The following is an 18,398-nucleotide window of genomic DNA, read 5'->3' as shown; positions in this document are numbered from 1 at the left end:
CGCCAGGGGCTTTCCCTGCACAAGCGGCGGAACAAGTTTGGGAACCACTAGTCTAGGTAATACTCAGTCCTGCTATGAGAGAGGGCTGGACTAGATGGCCTCTCGAGGTCCCTTCCAGTCCTATGATTCTATACCAGCAAGAAAATAGCAAAGTTTAGATGGCAGAGTTTAACTGAAAGTTAGGAAAAGAGGTAGTCAAAATATGTGTAAGGATGAAGATAGCATTTCCATGAATAGTTATCCAGGGGGCAACTTGATTTCTTACCCCAAGAGTTAGTACTAATGTTGAAGCTACATTCCCATATTTGATTAAATTAGACTCAAAGACAGATTCAGGTTCTGCAATGCTAGAACTATACTAATGGCAAATAACTCATAATTGAATATTAGTTACTGTACCAAAACTCTGAATATCTGTAGTATTATTTTCTAACTGTGAAATTATATTTAAAATGGCAATAAGTCTCCAGTGACCTACAGGAACATGCTTACTCGGTGTTCCGATTCACATGTTTTACAAACACTTCCATAACATTCTCTGGAACAGATTTATGGAAAGATTCAGAGAGTCAAGAAAAGTACATACATGTTTTGCAAATCAAAACACAGAAGTGTACAGCAACAATGGCCACTTTTGCTTGGTATCTTTTTGTCAATCAGTTCTGAATTGACACATTCAACACCTAGACTTTAAATTTGGCCAATGCGCACATGTTCATTTTTACCTGAATTTCAAAACAATGCCTCAGGTTAAGTAAAGCATATACCTACAACTAAAAATTTTGACAGCCCAGATCTTAGTTGGTAAACTAATTTCATATAGGGGTTTTAGTTTATTATTTTATGTACATACCCTTTCGGTGATTTCATATCCCAATTAGCCAAGCATAAAGTTTATTAGATTATGAACAAGCACTTTAAAAACCAAAACAGAGCAGATTTCAATCTTACTTCTTTCACTTTCAGAGGTCTTCCACTGAGACTATGCTTGTTCAGAACCTCGGCAGCCTTCTTCATGCTTTCTTCCATCTTAAATTCAACAACACTGAGGAGACAAGATAAATTATTAAGAAGGTTGCTTGTAATTTGAAATTGCCCATCCCCGTAATAACTGATAAACTTACGCGCATCCCTGGACGTGGTGATTTCATGGACGAGTAAGAAGGAGGGGAGGAGGGAAAGAAAGAGAAGAAAGTAAGTAAAGCACAAAATGCCAAAAGTTAACTTTAAAAAGATTTAAAATTCATTAAAAGCTACTTGGTTTATAATTTAACTCTAAAAAAATAGTAAGAACAAAATACAAGCTTACCCAATATAACCTTCGTTACCTGGATTCCAAAAAATATTAACTCCTACACATTATCAGGATTGTACTATAATTTTTGAAGTTGTAATAAGCAAAACTAAGTCCAGGTTCTCCAAGAAAACACCACACACTTAACATTTCCTGTTCTCTGTAGCCTGTCAAAATCCTCACCATGTTCCTTCATCCTCAATCCATATCCTTTCAGTACACTTAAGTGAGTTCCTATTATGATTTTGCTAAAACATTCCTTCACTTAACAGAAAGTAGCTTGACACCTACTAAAGCTATGCATGTCTTAAGTTTAGAGATTTGCCTTATATTAACTAGCATGGGAAGTGTCATGTTTACAGAACCTGCTTTTGCACACTGAACTTATAAATTCAACAACTACAAATGACGTTTTACGTTAACATACCACTGTAGATACTGCTAGGGTCCATGCATAATTCACTCACAGCCAACACCGACTGAGCACAATGCTGATACTATCTGCACATCCCTTCCCACCTCCTCCCCATCCCACAAGGGGCTTTGGGCAGTGCCTAGATATATAGCCACTATCCATACACACTACCTTCTTGATTTCATTTGGTTCCACGCCACCATACAATTACATTTGTCATGTAGTAAAATCCACAGAAGAAATTCTCTCAATCACTTACCCTTGACTTTCCTTCAGCGTCCATTAAGAGCTCCACGTATGTTACCTCACCAACTACAAATCAGATTCCAGACGACACATATACCAAGGGAGAAAAGCCAAGAAAACAATGGGAATTTAGAACAGTCAACAACCTTGTATGGAGCCTCTGCCTTATAAGAAAGCCCAGAAACACTCCATATTCTCTAAACCACCAAGCTGGACATTACAGGTGTGCAGTAAAGTCTTAAAAAGGTAATTAAACAGGTTCTTGATTTTCCTCCACTCAAAAACAAGCTATTTCCACAATATCAGTTTCCTCAGCCTTTAATACTCAAATCACTTGTGGCAATCCAAATCCATGGGAAATTGTCTGCAATGATAGTTTTCCTTTTTCCACAAAAATAATCAGATTTCTATTGGAGACTGACATAGTATGTAGCCTTCTGTCAAATATTCCAGACGTTAACCAGCTACAGGTTCATGTTTCACTCTGATTTCTACAAGGGACAGTTAGAGGGGTCTCCAAAACCAAAACTGTACCAGCTATTTAAGTGTCAGTGACTCAACTAGGTGTTTACTTAGGCTAGATTATTAACCTCCCAATTAAATTGAAGGAGAAAGCAGACTTCATTTTTAGATCGGTTACGTGTTTAAATTTGACTAACTTCAAGATAGTCTTCATTAGGAAAGTCGTTGCAATTTTCATTCCCAAGACAAGTAATTAACTGAATGTTTAGAATCTGTAGCAAAGAGTACAATTTGTAGGAAAACTAAATCTGCATTTCTCCACAAAAGATTAGGATTGCCAATTCATGATCACTTTAACCAGACTGTATACCTCCAAAATACCACTACCAAAATGGCTGCTGAGTTTGAAGCAAATGGCATACAGAAGTAGAGCTGAAGAAACCCATTTAGGCTTGCTTTTCTGGCTTATTTATATAAAAATGAATGTATCCAAACAGACTTTAAATTCCTAGCAAGACTACTTACAGATTAACCCTAAAATGAGACTTTAGTAGGATCTCTAAATCTTGAGAGATGTTATTTCACCCTCTCCTTCATTTGGATTGATCAAAAACTACCAGGATCAGTAGTCAAAATTGAAAGGAAACTAAAAAAAAAGATTTTAAATGAATACTGATCCATTACTGATTCTATGATAATGTTAGAAGTGTAGGGCTGGAAGGGACCTCAAGAGGTCATTTAGTCCAGCCTCCCCATGCTGAGGCAGAGCCAAGTAAACCTAGACCATCCCTCACAGGTGTTTGGACTAACCCTGTTCTTAAAAGCCTCCAATGAGGGGGATATTCCACAACCTCCCTTGGAAGCCTATTCCACTTCTCAACTGTCATCATTAGAAAGGATTTCCTAACATTTAAGCTAAATTTCCTTACTGCAGATTGTGTGTCGTAACTTGAGTGGACATGGAGAACAATTGATCACCATCCTCTTTATAACAGCCCTGAAGATATTTGAAGACTTATTAGGTCTTCCCCTCCGTCGTCTTTTCTCAGGACTAAACATCTCCAGTTTAAAGACTAACAGATTTATTTGGACATAAGCTTTAATGGGTAAAAAACCCACTTCTGCAGATGCAGATTTTTTTTACCCATGAAAGCTTATGCCCAAATAAATCTGTTAGTCTTTAAGTTGCCACTGGACTCCTTGTGTTTTTTGTGGATAAAGACTAACATGGCTAGCCCTCTGATACTCCTGTCCAGTTTGTTTTTTAACCTTTCCTCAGAGGTCAGGTTTTCTAAACCTTTTATCATTTTTGTTGTTCTCTGGATTCTACAGTTTGGCCACATCTTCTTTAAAGTGTAGTGCCCGAAACGAGACTCAGATGGAGAACTGTGGCCTACTGGGCACTGTGAAAGCAGAATAATTACCTCATGTCAATACACCCCAGAATTATATTAATTACTGTGAATCTAGTAGAAGCTTATAAACAAGTGTCTGTTTACAGCCAAAGTTCTAAGCTACATTACCATTCTCATCTTCAGTATTTGGACCATCTCTGAAGACTACAGTTGCCAACATTTGGATCCAAATAGCCAGGTCACTTAGATCAAGAGCACCGTAAATCTAGAGCTGAAGTCTCTATGGCCTACACCGCTGTACTGGGGGGGCAGCCTCCACTTGCTTTGTGTACACACTAAGCACAGTCTTTGAGTGCTCCTGCCAATACAGCCAAAAAATAGTTTCCAACTACTTTGGGCATAAATATTCAGCATGACCAGGAAATTCTGAAAGCCATTCGTTTAAACAACAGCAGCCAGAGTCCAACCACACTGTTTTTACAAGAATGCAAATTTGATCTGAATTTATGTAGTTAAAAAAACCAAAATTCTCAGATGACCTGCAACAGACAATCCATTTCACAAAGGCCAAAAGTTGAAGTCACAAGGTTAGAAAATCGGCAGTGACCTAATGCTCCCAGTAGCACTATTGGTCCATTGGAAAGATATTTCTCTGCACTCCAAACTACTTATCAAATCAGCTGCAACTGACACAAAAATCTACACAAACTCCTCCAAACAAGCTTTTTTCCTTGGTCATTGGCTCAACACAGTCAGAAGCTGATTTAACATTTGTCCCTGTAATCAGCCTAATGGCCTTTACAGGAAGTTCTGACCTTTGAACCACAAAATTTACTGAAGTCTTCTTTAGTGGCTATTTCATATCTTACAGAGAACCTTAAAGTTTGTACCAATTTTGCTCCGAGCTTTCAGTGTTCAAGTTTTATACATTCACATTTTAAAAAGTCACCTGTATCACAAGTTACACTTAAAAAAAGCCTATTTGAGCCTCCTTCTAGGAGCAGCCAAATTTCAGAATAGGGACACCATGTGACAAGTAACATGGTAGCCCAACATCCAAGATAATAAGTCCAGATTACAGAACAAAAGTGAGAGGTGCATTCTGCACTTAGTAAGTCATGCGGTATGGGCCAGGTGATGTTCTTACAGGGGAAACTATGGTTGATATGAGATGGCATAAAAAAAAATCCAGTTCCTAGAACCTGAAAGGTAAAGAAAAGGCCCCCTTGGACCCATTCTAGACACAAAACTAAGCAATATTTTTGTTATCATGAAGTCTGTTTATTAGAAGAGCAGACAGGCATCAGGGATAAAAAAAATTACTGGCTAGCGAGTAGCAGGCAAGTACCACTTGCAAAGTACAGAAGAGTGAGATGGTCAGTCACGGAAGTACTCTTACCATATATCAGTACACCATTTCCTGGTCCAAGGACTGTATTTCCTTTTCCCTTGTTGGGAGTGGGTGAGGAGAAAAAGGAAAGGCAAAAAAAATACAACTATATGGGAACGAAGAGTCACAATGCTCTCCTCTGCCAGTAGCCAGAAAGTCAGACTGCACTGGGCCACCAACTCAGAATGGTACATGAACCCCACCCTTTCAGCTAGTGTACAGAGGCAATGCTATCTGATCAGTGTTTTTCTGCCTGAGTGGTAGACTAATATACTATGGGACCTGGCAGAAGTTTTTTTTGTTTGTTTTAAAAAGGTTCTAACAAAGATTAAAATAAAGTTGTTCACATAGGAAAGAATCACTGCATGCACAAGTACTGAGTTAAGAAATATCATACAAGTACCAGATAAGGATATGCGAGGGTTACTAAAGCTTATGGACTAGTTCCAGGGGATAATAACCTACACTTTCAAAAAGGATGAGCTCAGTGATCGAACAAGTCTTGCCCAATCCAGATATATTTCTACTACCCCTCTGTTTGATACTTGCAAGACTTTAACTTGGAGTAAGAATCTGTTTTGAATACCATATTTTGAAGAGAAACTGGGCATCTCAATGAAAGGAACTAAAGTGTTATGAAAATGCAAAATATCAAAGTTTGAAGAAAGACTTATTATAGCAACTGAAAATACATACCCCAGGAATTCTGCATTTATAACAAGTTTAGTGAGTATGTGGGTATTTGCTATTGTCATTTTTGGCAGAATTTAACTTTTTATTAAAAGTTAGTTTCCAAGTGGCAAAGATTCTTCCATGTAGGAAATAAGTTTATTCTACAAAGAGCCTAGCTCTGAGAGGCATGAACTGACAATCATCTTGGATTCATCTGAAAGGACATGTGATATGAAGTTTAAAACATTAAAGAATCAAGTTAGGGCACTCTTTCAAAATTTGTTTGTTGTAAGTTTTCAACATAAGAGTTTGGAAAGGAAGGGGGAACCTTATTAAACATGAAATAACAGAAGACCTAATAGGTCTGTTCCATCTCCCTGCCAATAAAGGATTATTACCTATTGTACATTTGTGTTTTGTTTGGAAAGAAGTAGTCTGGGGGAGAACGAAGAGGATGCAGAGTCATTTTTATTTTGAAGTCAATAGAAGATTTTATTAAACAAGTGTGTTGATTCATTTGAAATTTGCTGTAGAAGACAGTCATGCCAATTTAAGTTTCCACAAAATTTGGCCCTTCCCACAAGATGATGGCTCAGAAATAATCATTAAGCACAAAGCCTGCTCTGAGCAAAATGGGTGCAGTTCTCTCTCTTTTTTTTATTAATAAAAAGGACATTTCAGCTTCCTTTTCCAAAAAAATCTGTCCACTATTCTATATAAATCCAAACTTTTAGAAAACTTCAAGATTTCCTATTACATTTGATCCATAACGAGTCCCATTATAAAAACAGCCCTCATCTCATTATGGCTTGATTTAAGATATTTTATTGAAGCTCTTTTTAAACAGATGCCATAGATATTAATTAATTAATGACTTCCAAGATATACATAATCACTGTTTTGTAGTGTGCAACTCCATAGGTAGTTTGCATTATGATTTCCAATTAAAGCAGGGCTAAAAATCATATTATGTTTTACTTACTTATTGATTGAATGCTGTCTCCAAGCTTGGCACTGAATTTTTCTTTGATTTCTGAAGTTTAAAATTGTCACTTTTGTAGAAAAAGCCTTTAAGAAGTGTTCTTTTAAGACACGTTTGACTTTTGCAGGGTCTTCCTAACAAGTTTTGCTAGATCTCATCCATTAATTTTTAGACTATCCCAGACACATGCAATATAGTAAGAGCTGAAATAAGGTGTTATTTCTAGAACTGATTACCAAATTTCATGGTCTGAAGCAGGCAGACATGAGAAGTTATAATTACATATTCCAGAGGCACTGCTTTTATAAAAGGTTGATATCTAATCCACCCAAGCCCTAATGGTGGTTTAGCAAACCTGAAAACGAGAACCTTGGTTATACTTGGTTCATTTTTCAGCCATGAAGGTTATAAAGGTTTAGAAAACTTGACATGAAAGCCTAGATCATGGAGCATTCTTTTGATGACAAATATCCTTACCAGAAAATTTGTCAACTATAATCATGATGTTATGACCAACAGTTAAATCAGAGTCCCATTTAATAAACTTCCAAGTAAGCAAAAAACTATGGTATTGATACTGTCCAGAAGCAAATCAGTTTGACCATGTCTGAGTTTGTTACAGAGCTCCAACAGAGAAGTCCAAGTATTGCTCAAGCAATTGCTAGATGGTGCTCAAAGCTTTTCATGCTCCCCCAGTTTCATTTGAAAAGCTTTGAGCATCAGATAAAGGAAAGGTGAAATGTGTTACCATAAAAAGATTCATTGATTGAGAATCAGTATTGCCCAAACATTCTTCACTAATAAAAAGGACAAATTGAAAGCAGCAAACCCAACACATTCATGATGGGAGTACACTAAAACTGGTACTGTGTTGAATTAAACTGTTTCCTTAACTTGTGATTTCCTTGATTTTTAGGATTTGTGATGAAACACTTATGCAAACCTATTTCTCAAGTTATGAGGGCATTTTAGGTCTTTGGAACTGCTTTAAATTCCTGAAGCTAGCTATCCCAAAATTTTATATATTGATAGTGTAATGAGACTTACTATGGCTACAGATGTGTCTACATGAATCTTTACTGCATGGCAAGCTGGGCTATCTACAGAGCTCCAGTTTCCACACATTTACTATTTATGTGGACCCTACCACTGCACACTACAAGTCCTCTAGCATACAATGACCACAGTATGTCAAAGGGGTATAGAGTATGATGTTTCAGCCAAGATGCTGGTTTCCAAGGTTAACAGATGAAAATACATTTTAGAATACTGATTTATTTCAACAAAAGAGGGATAGGCAGGAGTTAAAAACAGGCTAGAGTTTAAAATTAATAAACTGTTTTGTTGGTTTTTTAAACAAAAACACAACCACCCACAAACCTGGGGCATGATCTACATCAGTACATACTGAGTCAGGAAGAGAAAAGCCAACAAGAATATCTAAGGGGTGATGGGGTGAGTGGGGAGACAATATTTAAACAATGACGTTTCAGTGCATGTTCGCTCTTGGAAATTTATGCATGTTTACTCATCTACATAGATCTATTGAATATATCTTATCAAGAAACAGTTTTACATATGGTTTCTCTTCCTACCCTGAATATAAATCCAGAGTGTGTTATTTCTTGTAATTAGGAAAAAGGATGCAGCAAGGGTTACTGCAGGTGTAGTCAATGATTCATAACAATTATCTACCGCAAATATGACTTGAGGGTACTTCTAATTACAGCTCTTGCCAGTTTGCTTCTTCAACAGATAGTTATTTTCTCTTAAGTTCTTATTAACATACTGTGGCTCCATCTCGCAATTGAGAGTACTAGCCAAGTACTTCCTCCCAGGGTTAGAAAATTGTATTAGAAAATTTAGTATTTCAGTAGAATCAGATCAAATACTTCATGTCAAAGTGAGTTTAATATGTTTCATGTCATCACACCCCAGATGAGAAAGTTAGTAACCAGAACTGCTAACAGCTCTGAGCCACTAATTGCTCTGAAATATCAGATGAAAAGGAAAACTAAATTAGCTTTTCTCTCCCACTTTCATTTGTTCGGTGGACAGGATAGAGAGAGCTATTTGGCATTCAACCTTTTTCAATTTTAGACTTCACATACATACTAAAATGGCATTTCACTAAAAGCTATATGTAGCCTCACTCATCTGCAGAAACTTTTTACCATGTACAATGCTACTGACATCAATTTAGCTCAACAGGGTTTGTTAATCAATACAAGGGAGTTTCAAACAAGAACATCTGTGAGCTTTATTAAAAATGGTGATACTGCACACCTGTAATCTAAGTTTCACCAACAAACAATACACTGAAATAACTGAACCAAGGCATCACTCTTCAGAGCGATATGCCACCTTTTAAAGATTTCAGATGTACACATCTGAAAACCAATTTGGAGAGATGAGCAGACCTCAAAGCTCGTGTCTCCTAAACCATACTTACTGGCACAAAACAGCTGATTGAGGTGAATTGCTTCTACGTTCAGCAACCTGCTATGCCATTGTTGTGAATAGCTTTAAAATCTTCTACATGATTGCTGAGTGATGGAGCCGTAAAAACGTCACCTACATTTATCCTTTATGTTCAAAGCTGTTCCACATGCTCCCAAAACATTACATTTTGGGCCTGTAATTCTTACACATACAAACCAAGAGTTCTAACAGAATTTTCAAAGCCACATTCCTGGTTCTTGGAACTACTACGCCTTGTATCAAGAAATACCAATTCAGCAAGTTCAAGCACAGCACAAGACCACCAATTTGGGTAAAATCAATGACTAGTTAGAATGGATCGCAACTACACAGCAAATCTAAACTGTTAAATATTTTTGAGCAGTCCCAAAAACCAAGAACAATGCATCTGGATATTTAACATGACAAGCCCTGCAGACAGAATGAAGAGGTTTTACTGTTCCCCTAGGAGCATTTGCAGGAATGAATAGCTGAACAGCAAGGCAGGAAACAATCTCACATCGGACTTTTCCATCCACGTGAACTGGAGAAAAACCACAAGACACTTGGAACGGAATTCAACATAATACTTAAAGACATCTACACATAGAGATAGTCCTGTTACCGAATGTTTCTTGCACATCCAAGAAAAATTATACAGTTCTAAAACATAGGATCATTCATAATTAATGTAACAATGCTACAGGCAGGCAAAGGCAACTGAAAGGAGAGATATAACTAAGATTACTGATAGTAGTTCAGTTGTTAAATTCAGGTACCACTATTTTATTGTTTCAAGTCAAGACATTTAATTATGAATGTTCCCTATGGCCTACAGTCCTTAAGATTTAATTATATGCATTCAATTCCAGTTTTCCTCCAAAGAAAAAACATTTAAGAACCTTTTGGAAATTTGTATTCCCTTTCATTTAGGCCACAGCCTGTCAGCACATTACCTAACATTCCTTACCTAGTTTATGCCACAATTAAACATTGGTCACTAATTTGCAAGACATATCAATTTATGGATCATTCTCTTGCTATGTATTTAAGAAGTGACCTACAAGAGAAAATGATCTGCATGCTTTTATGCATCTTTAAAAAATTGGAGACCTGTACATCATAAGTAGGGAGCCCCTACTGTACTACATTAAAAATTCAGATCTTGACTCCTCCGCTTTTCCAGGAAGACTGGAAATGAGTAAGTCCAATATCAATAAAAGCAAACAAGTAAAACTTGAGTGGAAGCATTTTAGAATATTGGCAGAAGTTTAAAGTAATTCAGATTTTTTTCACTTTTGAGGAGGTAAGGATGCTGAATCTATCAATGAGAGAATTCCCAAATACACAAATCAGTCATTCAATATGAAAAAAGGTTTTGGGTGGGGGTGAAAAAGGGGAAGCGTAACATGAACATTTTTTCCAAGGCCTCCTTTAATGCAGCAAATGCTGAGGCACAAACTAATTTTTCCTTCTTTGTAGGTCACCCTTAAATACATTTGAGTTCTCCTGAATATTGTACAACAATACAGATATTATCTAAACACAAGTCAGACTATTAAATTTTGATTCTAGGACACAACTACATATACTAAATCAGCAGTAGATGGACAACCTACATTACCCAAAAACGTTACATGCTTCAGAGCACGTTATAGTACCTCAAAAACAAGTCCTGATGTAGAAAGTCTGAAGTTTTCCATGAGACAATGGCACCTTTCACGCTTTGATGAAGCACTATTAACCACATGCCAACATGCCTACACAGGAACTATCCTGTGTGGAAAGCTGCCTAAGAACAGATATCATGCAACACCAAAAAGGCTTTAATCTAGACCCCTTACAAAGCTCATGTCACTAATTCTATCCAGAACAACATCAACTAATAAATTAAAATTTTTGGGACAAAGTCAGCCACTGTTAAGATGACAGACACCACTCTGCCACCCAAAGCAGCCATTACCTTTCTCTTTGACCAGGTCTTTGAGAGATTGCCACTTCACATCAAATGGAATATTTGTGATAAAAGCTCGGTATCTTTTAGCAGGGTTGGCATATGGCTCAAAACGATTTCCCCCTCTTTTGACACTTTTCTCTTTCCTTTTTTCATTCTGGCTTGGTCGTTCACCTTCACTGCAAGAAAAATACAAGCATTCAGACATCATATTAGCAATTCAGGGGTCGGCAACCTTTCAGAAGTGGTGTGCCGAGTCTTCATTTATTCACTCTAACTTAAGGTTTCGCGTGCCAGTAATACATTTTAACGTTTTTAGAAGGTCTCTTTCTATAAGTCTATAATATATAACTAAACTTTGTTGTATGTAAAGTAAATAAGATTTTTAAAAAATGTTTAAGAAGCTGCATTTAAAATTAAATTAAAATGCAGAGCCCCCCAGACCAATGGCCAGTACCCGGACAGCGTGAATGCCAATGAAAATCAGCTCATGTGCCGCCTTCGGCATGCGTGCCATAGGTGGCCTACCCTTGAATTACAGCATTAGATGAAGTCAATACATCATACCTTCAAATACACAGGGAAACAGTTCTTGCACATACACCACTATGAACCCCTCAGTCTGGAGCCCCCATGCCTCCGGACCCAGTTCCCTGTAAGCTGCACAGCTGCCTATTTAGCGCCACACATGCTTAGGGAACCTACCCGGGGGAGGGGCACCCCTCCCCCAGCCCGGACCCTAACCTGCCACAGGAGGGGCGCCCCTGCCCCAACTCATCCTATGACCCAGATCCAGCTGTGGCCAGAGCAGCACGGACCCAGGCACAGGCGGTGCGGCACAGCCTGACCCCAGAACAGCTGGGGTGGCGTGGAGCAGTATAGGCACCCCACGGAGGAGGGGTGCCTATACTGCAGTCCCAGCGCACCCACAGCAGGGACAGGCACCTCTCCCCCCCCCAGCCCGGGTGCTGCTGTAGGGAGTCCTCTCGCCTCCCTGTAGAACTGGAGCACCCTCCTGCACCCCAAACTCCTCATCCCTGGCCCCACCCATAACCCACAGCCCCAGCCGCAGCCCTCACACCCCTGCACCTCAACCCTCTGCCCCAGCCCTGAGCCCACTCCCACAAGCATTCCTCGGCCCCACCTCCACCATATGAATTTTATTACGTGCACATATGAAGGTGATGAGTCACATCACTTCCATATTGGTGCACATAATAAAATTCATTCTGCACATGGGTGGGAAATATTAGAGGGAACACTGCTCTAGACCTCCACCCCTGCAGCCAGACCACCCCCTACTGGAGCATCCTGCACTCAAGCCTGCCACCCTGATGCCTCACCCCCTGCATCACCCTGAGCCCTCACATCCAGACCCCCATGCCACTGACCCCCCTGCCCAGCCCCACTCTCCTAGCGTCCAACCTCCCCCTGCCGAGACCCCCACACCCAGACCCCTCCACTGAGCCCCAACCACCTTCACCTGGAAGTCCCTGCAGAATCCCATTGCTCCTGCACCTGGAAACCTCCCCCCTCCGCCCCCCCACAAGCCTCTGTGCACCCAGATCCCCCCACTGAGCTGTCTGAACCCAGATTGTCCCACACAGAATCCTCTGACCCCATACCTGGAGCCCTCCATGCAGAGCCCCTCCACACTTGGATCCTGCCTGCCCCACACCTGGTGCAGAGGGGCAAGGCCCCAGGGTGTTTCTTGGACAGGCCCAGGCCATGTGCTGTGTCAGGGTTGAGTGCAGCCTCACCACTGAGTCCATGTCCCAGGGGTGGGAGGGCGGCAGGTTGATCTCCCACCTTTGTGCATCCAGTAGCCTGTGCTCCTCACTGTCATGCTGGAGCCTCTGCATATTTTTATTCATAAATAAAACTTGCAGAATTTTAAAATATTGTGCACCATTTTTCATTTTTTGGCCTAGAATGCCCTTAGGAGTATAACATGTATTTGACCAAGCCATTTGGGAGATGAACGTCACTGGATTCAGCACCTTCAATCAACATATAAGCCAGCCCACTAAAGCAGCTAACAAAATGTAACATTACTGGTTTAAATTATGCTTTTGCCAGTATTTCTCGGATAAAAACTGAAAGCCTTCCAGGCCTTCCTTATGCTTCAACAAAATCTTAGAGGAGAGCATAGCCCCAATGTTTTCTTGTACACATCACTTAACTCTGACACTAAATCTGTAGAAATAGTAATATGGCATACTTATTTTGAAGGGTTCTACTTGCCTTAGGTTTCCCATTTTTCTGCTTCAAATCTTGAAGTACACAAGGTATACAAGACAATTTCACTATCACTTGTTAAAATGCATACTACTGGAAAGGTGGGGGAGAAAGAAGCCCTTTATACCTACAATTTTGTTTCAACACAACATTGCAGCTTGAACCTGACCAAAGCTTGAGACTGCATCTGGGTCTAATTCCATTAAGAAAAATAGAGAATAGAAAGCAAGCAAATTGCAGGCTTTTAGCTCCTATGGGGTTAAAGCAATCTATATTTAATTACATGCACACAACAAATTAGAGTTCATGTTACCTAGTAGTTCCTTGTGCCCATTCATAAGTGAAGAATGGATAAAGAAACCTCAAAGCCAGGAAACACTAAGTTAAGGTACATATTACCCTGACACTGAATATTAGATTCTGCTCTCTTTCAGCACCTATTAGTACTCTGCCCTTACAGATGCTACTGAACATTTTGGCCAGTATGTGAGCTCTGTATAAGAGTCTAAGGCCTGGTCTATACTACGGGTTTAGGTCGACTTTAGCAGCGTTAAATCGAATTAAGCCTGGACACGTCCACACAACGAAGCCCTTTCTTTCGACTTAAAGGGCCCTTTAAACCGGTTTCTTTACACCACCTTCGACGAGGGGATTAGCGATAAAAATCGGCCTTTGCGGATCGGAATTGGGGTAGTATGGACGGAATTCGGCGTTATTGGCCTCCGGGAGCTATCCCACAGTGCTTCATTGTGACCGCTCTGGACAGCACTCTCAACTTAGATGCACTGACCAGGTAGACAGGAAAAGACCGGCGAACGTTTGAATTTCATTTCCTGTTTGCCCAGCGTGGAGAGCACAGGTAACCACGCAGAGCTCATCAGCACAGGTAACAGTGATGGAGTCCCAGGATCGCAAAAGAGCTCCAGCATGGACTGAACGGGAGGTACGGAATCTGCTCGCCATATGGGGAGATAAATCAGTGCTAGCTGAACTCCATAGCAGTAAAAGAAATGGCAAAGTATTAGAAAAGGTCTCCAAGGCCATGAAGGACCGGGGCCATAACAGGGACACACAGCAGTGCCGCGTGAAAATTAAGGAGTTACGGCAAGCCTACCACAAAGACAGAGAAGCAAATGGAAGGTCCGGGGCAGAGCCACAAACTTGCCACTTCTACGTGGAGCTTCATGCCATTCTAGGGGGTGCAGCCACCACTACCCCAACCGTGTGCTATGACTCCGTCAATGGAGAAACACACAGGGAAGAGGGTTCGGGGAACGAGAAAGATGAGGATGGAGGTACTGTAGGTAGCTCACAGCAGCAAGGAAGCGGAGAAGCCGGTTTCCCCAACAGCCAGGATATGTTTGTCACCCTGGACCTGGAACCAGTAACCCCCGAACTCACCCAAGACCCTCAGGGCACACAGGAGACCTCTGGTGAGTGTACCTTTGTAAATATTACACATGGTTTAAAAGCAAGTGTGTTTAATGATTAATTTGCCCTGGCAATCACGGCCAGTACATCTACTGGAAAAGTCTGTTAACGTGTATGGGGATGGAACGGAAATCCTCCAGGGACATCTCCAGAAAGCTCTCCTTTATGTACTCCCAAAGCCTTTGAAAAAGGTTTCTGGGGAGGGCTGCCTTATCCCATCCGCCATGGTAGGACACTTTACCACGCCAGGCCAGTAGCACGTAGTCTGGAATCATTGCGTAACAAAGCATGGCAGCGTATGGTCCCGGTGTTTGCTGGCATGCAGACAATATCCATTCCTTATCTCTCTTTGTTATCCTCAGGAGAGTGATATCATTCACGGTCACCTGGTTGAAATGGGGTGATTTTATTAAGGGGACATTCAGAGGTGCCCGTTCCTGCTCTACTGAACAGAAATGTTCCCCGCTGTTAACCACGCGGTGGGGGGAGGGGTGAAGTGATCATCCCAGAGAATCGGGTGTGTGTGTGTGGGGGGGGGGGGGGTGGTTTACTTGGGTCTGTGCTGCATGTTAACCCGGAAACCGCAGCCCCTCCTTTTACATTGAAAACCCATTTTAAATGGCCAACCCAATTCATCCTTGATATGGGAAATGTGCTGCTGTTTGAAACCTTTCCCGTATGTTAAGAAGGTTAAAAAAGCCAAAAGACTGTGGCTTACCATGGCTGCCTGCAAGCCAAAATCTGTTGCCTGGCACTGCGTGAGTGATCTCTCATACCAAACCACAGGCAGAGGAAAAATGCGACCTTGTAACGAAAGAGTGTACCCATTGTTCTCTAAAATGTGTCTTTTAACCACCTCTCCCTTCTCCTCCACCAGCTGCAAATGTTTCTCCTTCGCAGAGGCTAGTGAACATTAGAAAGAGAAAACGGAGGACGCGGGACGATATGTTCACGGAGCTCCAGATGTCCTCCCATGCTGATAGATCGCAGCAGAATGCGTGGAGGCAGTCAATGTCGGACATGAGAAAAGCACAATATGAACGAGAGGAGAGGTGGTGGGCTGAATCGCGGGATGAAAAGAGCAAGTGGCGGGCTGAAGATGATAGGTGGCGTCAGCTTGCAGACAGACGGCAAGAGTCAATGCTCCGTCTCCTGGAGCATCGAACTGATATGCTCCAGCGTATGGTTGAGCTGCAGGAAAGACAGCAGAAGCAGAGACCGCCGCTACAGCCCCTGTTTAACCAACAGCCCTCCTCCCCAAGTTCCATAGCCTCCTCACCCAGACGCCCAAGAACACGGTGGGGGGGCCTCCGGCCACCTAGTCACTCTACCCCAGATGATCGCCCAAGCATCAGAAGGCTGGCCTTCAATAAGGGTTAAAGTTTTAAAATGCAATGTGTCCTTTTCCATCCCTCCTCCCCCACCCAATCCCAGGCTACCTTGGCAATTATCCCCCTTCTTGTGTGAGGAATTAATAAAGAATGCATGAATGTGAAAAAACAATGACTTTATTGCCTCTGGAAGCGGTGCTCAAAGTGGGGAGGGGAGGGTGGGGTGGTTGGTTTACAGGGAAGTAGAGTGAACCGGGTCGGGGGGGGGGGTTGGAGGGTTCATCAAGGAGAAACAAACAGAAGTTTCACACTGTAGCCTGGCCAGTCACAAAACTAGTTTTCAAAGCTTCTCTGATGCGCACCGCGCCCTGCTGTGCTCCAACCGCCCTGGTGTCTGGCTGCGCGTAATCAGCGGCCAGGCGAGTTGCCTCAACCTCCCACCCCGCCATAAATGTCTCCCCCTTACTCTCACAGATATTGTGGAGCGCACAGCAAGCAGCAATAACAATGGGGATATTCTTTTCGCTGAGGTCTGAGCGAGTCAGTAAGCTGCGCCAGCGCGCTTTTAAACGTCCAAATGCGCATTCCACCACCATTCGGCACTTGCTCAGCCTGTAGTTGAACAGGTCCTGACTACTGTCCAGGCTGCCTGTGTACGGCTTCATGAGCCATGGCATTAAGGGGTAGGCTGGGTCCCCAAGGATAACTATAGGCATTTCAACATCCCCAATGGTTATTTTCTGGTCCGGGAAGAAAGTCCCTTCCTCCAGCTTTTGAAACAGACCAGAGTTCCTGAAGATGCGAGCATCATGTACCTTTCCCGGCCATCCCACGTTGATGTTGGTGAAACGTCCCTTGTGATCCACCAGGGCTTGCAGCAGCATTGAAAAGTACCCCTTGCGGTTTATGTACTCGGTGGCTTGGTGCTCCGGTGCCAAGACAGGGATATGGGTTCCGTCTATTGCCTCACCACAGTTTGGGAATCCCATTTCAGCAAAACCATCCACTATGGCCTGCACGTTTCCCAGAGTCACTACCCTTGATATCATCAGGTCTTTCATTGCCCTGGCAACTTGGATCACAGCAGCCCCCACCGTAGATTTGCCCACTCCAAATTGATTCCCGACTGACCGGTAGCTGTCTGGCGTTGCAAGCTTCCACAGGGCTATTGCCACTCACTTCTCAACTGTGAGGGCTGCTCTCATCCTGGTATTCTGGCGTTTCAGGGCAGGGGAAAGCAAGTTCCATGAAAGTGCCCTTACACATGCAAAAGTTTCGCAGCCACTGGGAATCGTCCCACACCTGCAGCACGATGCGGTCCCACCAGTCTGTGCTTGTTTCCCGGGGCCTGTGCCTTGTGAGAGGTTTATGTCCATGTCAATTTCCTCATCACTCTCTTCGCCGCGCTGCAATCGCCTCCTTGGCTGGTCTGGGTTTCGCCTTGGCATGTCCTGGCTCTGCATATACTCCAGGACAATGCGCGTGGTGTTCACAGTGCTCATAATTGCCGCGGTGATCTGAGCGGGCTCCATGATCCCAGTGCTAGCTATGGCGCCTGGTCTGAAAAAAGGCGCGAAACTAGTATCTGACGGACCAGGGGAAGGAGGGAGGGCGGGCCGAGTGACGACATGGTGTACAGGTACAGGGAATTAAAATCAAGAAAGGTGGCTGTGCATCAGGGAGAAACACAAACAACTGTCACACAGAATGGTCCCCCCAAAGATTGAACTGAAAACCCTGGGTTTAGCAGGCTGTTGATTTGAAGGGGAGGGGGAAGTAAATGAATACAGAACAAATCTATTTTTTACATCTTAAGACGATGGTGCAGCATGACTGATAGCCCTCGGCATCTTCTGGGCGCTTGGCAGTTAGTGTACTACGATGGCCTTCAGGCCTATTGCACGATCTGCTGCTCAGGGAAGACTCTGCTAATGTGCGATGATCCAACTTGTAATAGGACGGTTACCAGTCGTAATACACCATCTACTGCCAAAAGGCAAGGGACTGGTGCAATGCAGCCCTACGGCTGCCAGCCCCACAGCTGCCAGCACCCAGATCGCCGATGAAGGCTACCAGTCTACTGCACCATCTACCGCCAAAAGGCAGTTAGCTGCTGCTGCTGTGTAGCAATGCAGTCCCACGTCTGCCAGCACCCAGATGACATATGG

At 42.3% G+C, this 18,398-nt stretch overlaps 1 protein-coding gene across 2 annotated transcripts in view; it reads right to left on the bottom strand.

The window, feature by feature from the left end:
* HNRNPM (heterogeneous nuclear ribonucleoprotein M) overlaps positions 1-18,398 on the bottom strand; it is a 63,730-nt gene that overhangs the window by 29,900 nt on the left and 15,432 nt on the right. Inside the window, exons 2-5 of one of the 2 annotated variants that reach the window (XM_034754925.1) lie at positions 11,240-11,409; positions 1,969-2,021; positions 1,125-1,132; positions 952-1,045 (exon numbers count right to left, since the gene is read on the bottom strand). In XM_034754925.1, coding sequence (XP_034610816.1) covers positions 952-1,045; positions 1,125-1,132; positions 1,969-2,021; positions 11,240-11,409 — 325 coding nt within the window. Of the gene's footprint in view, positions 1-951; positions 1,046-1,124; positions 1,133-1,968; positions 2,022-11,239; positions 11,410-18,398 lie in introns of those variants that run through there. The other variant, XM_034754926.1, reaches the window with a different exon arrangement.

Source organism: Trachemys scripta, chromosome 22, assembly GCF_013100865.1.
Source record: "Trachemys scripta elegans isolate TJP31775 chromosome 22, CAS_Tse_1.0, whole genome shotgun sequence".
In the NCBI taxonomy this organism is placed as follows: Eukaryota; Metazoa; Chordata; order Testudines; family Emydidae; genus Trachemys; species Trachemys scripta.
The sequence above is the reverse complement of the archived record's forward strand: the minus strand, read 5'-3'. Positions and strand labels throughout refer to the sequence as shown.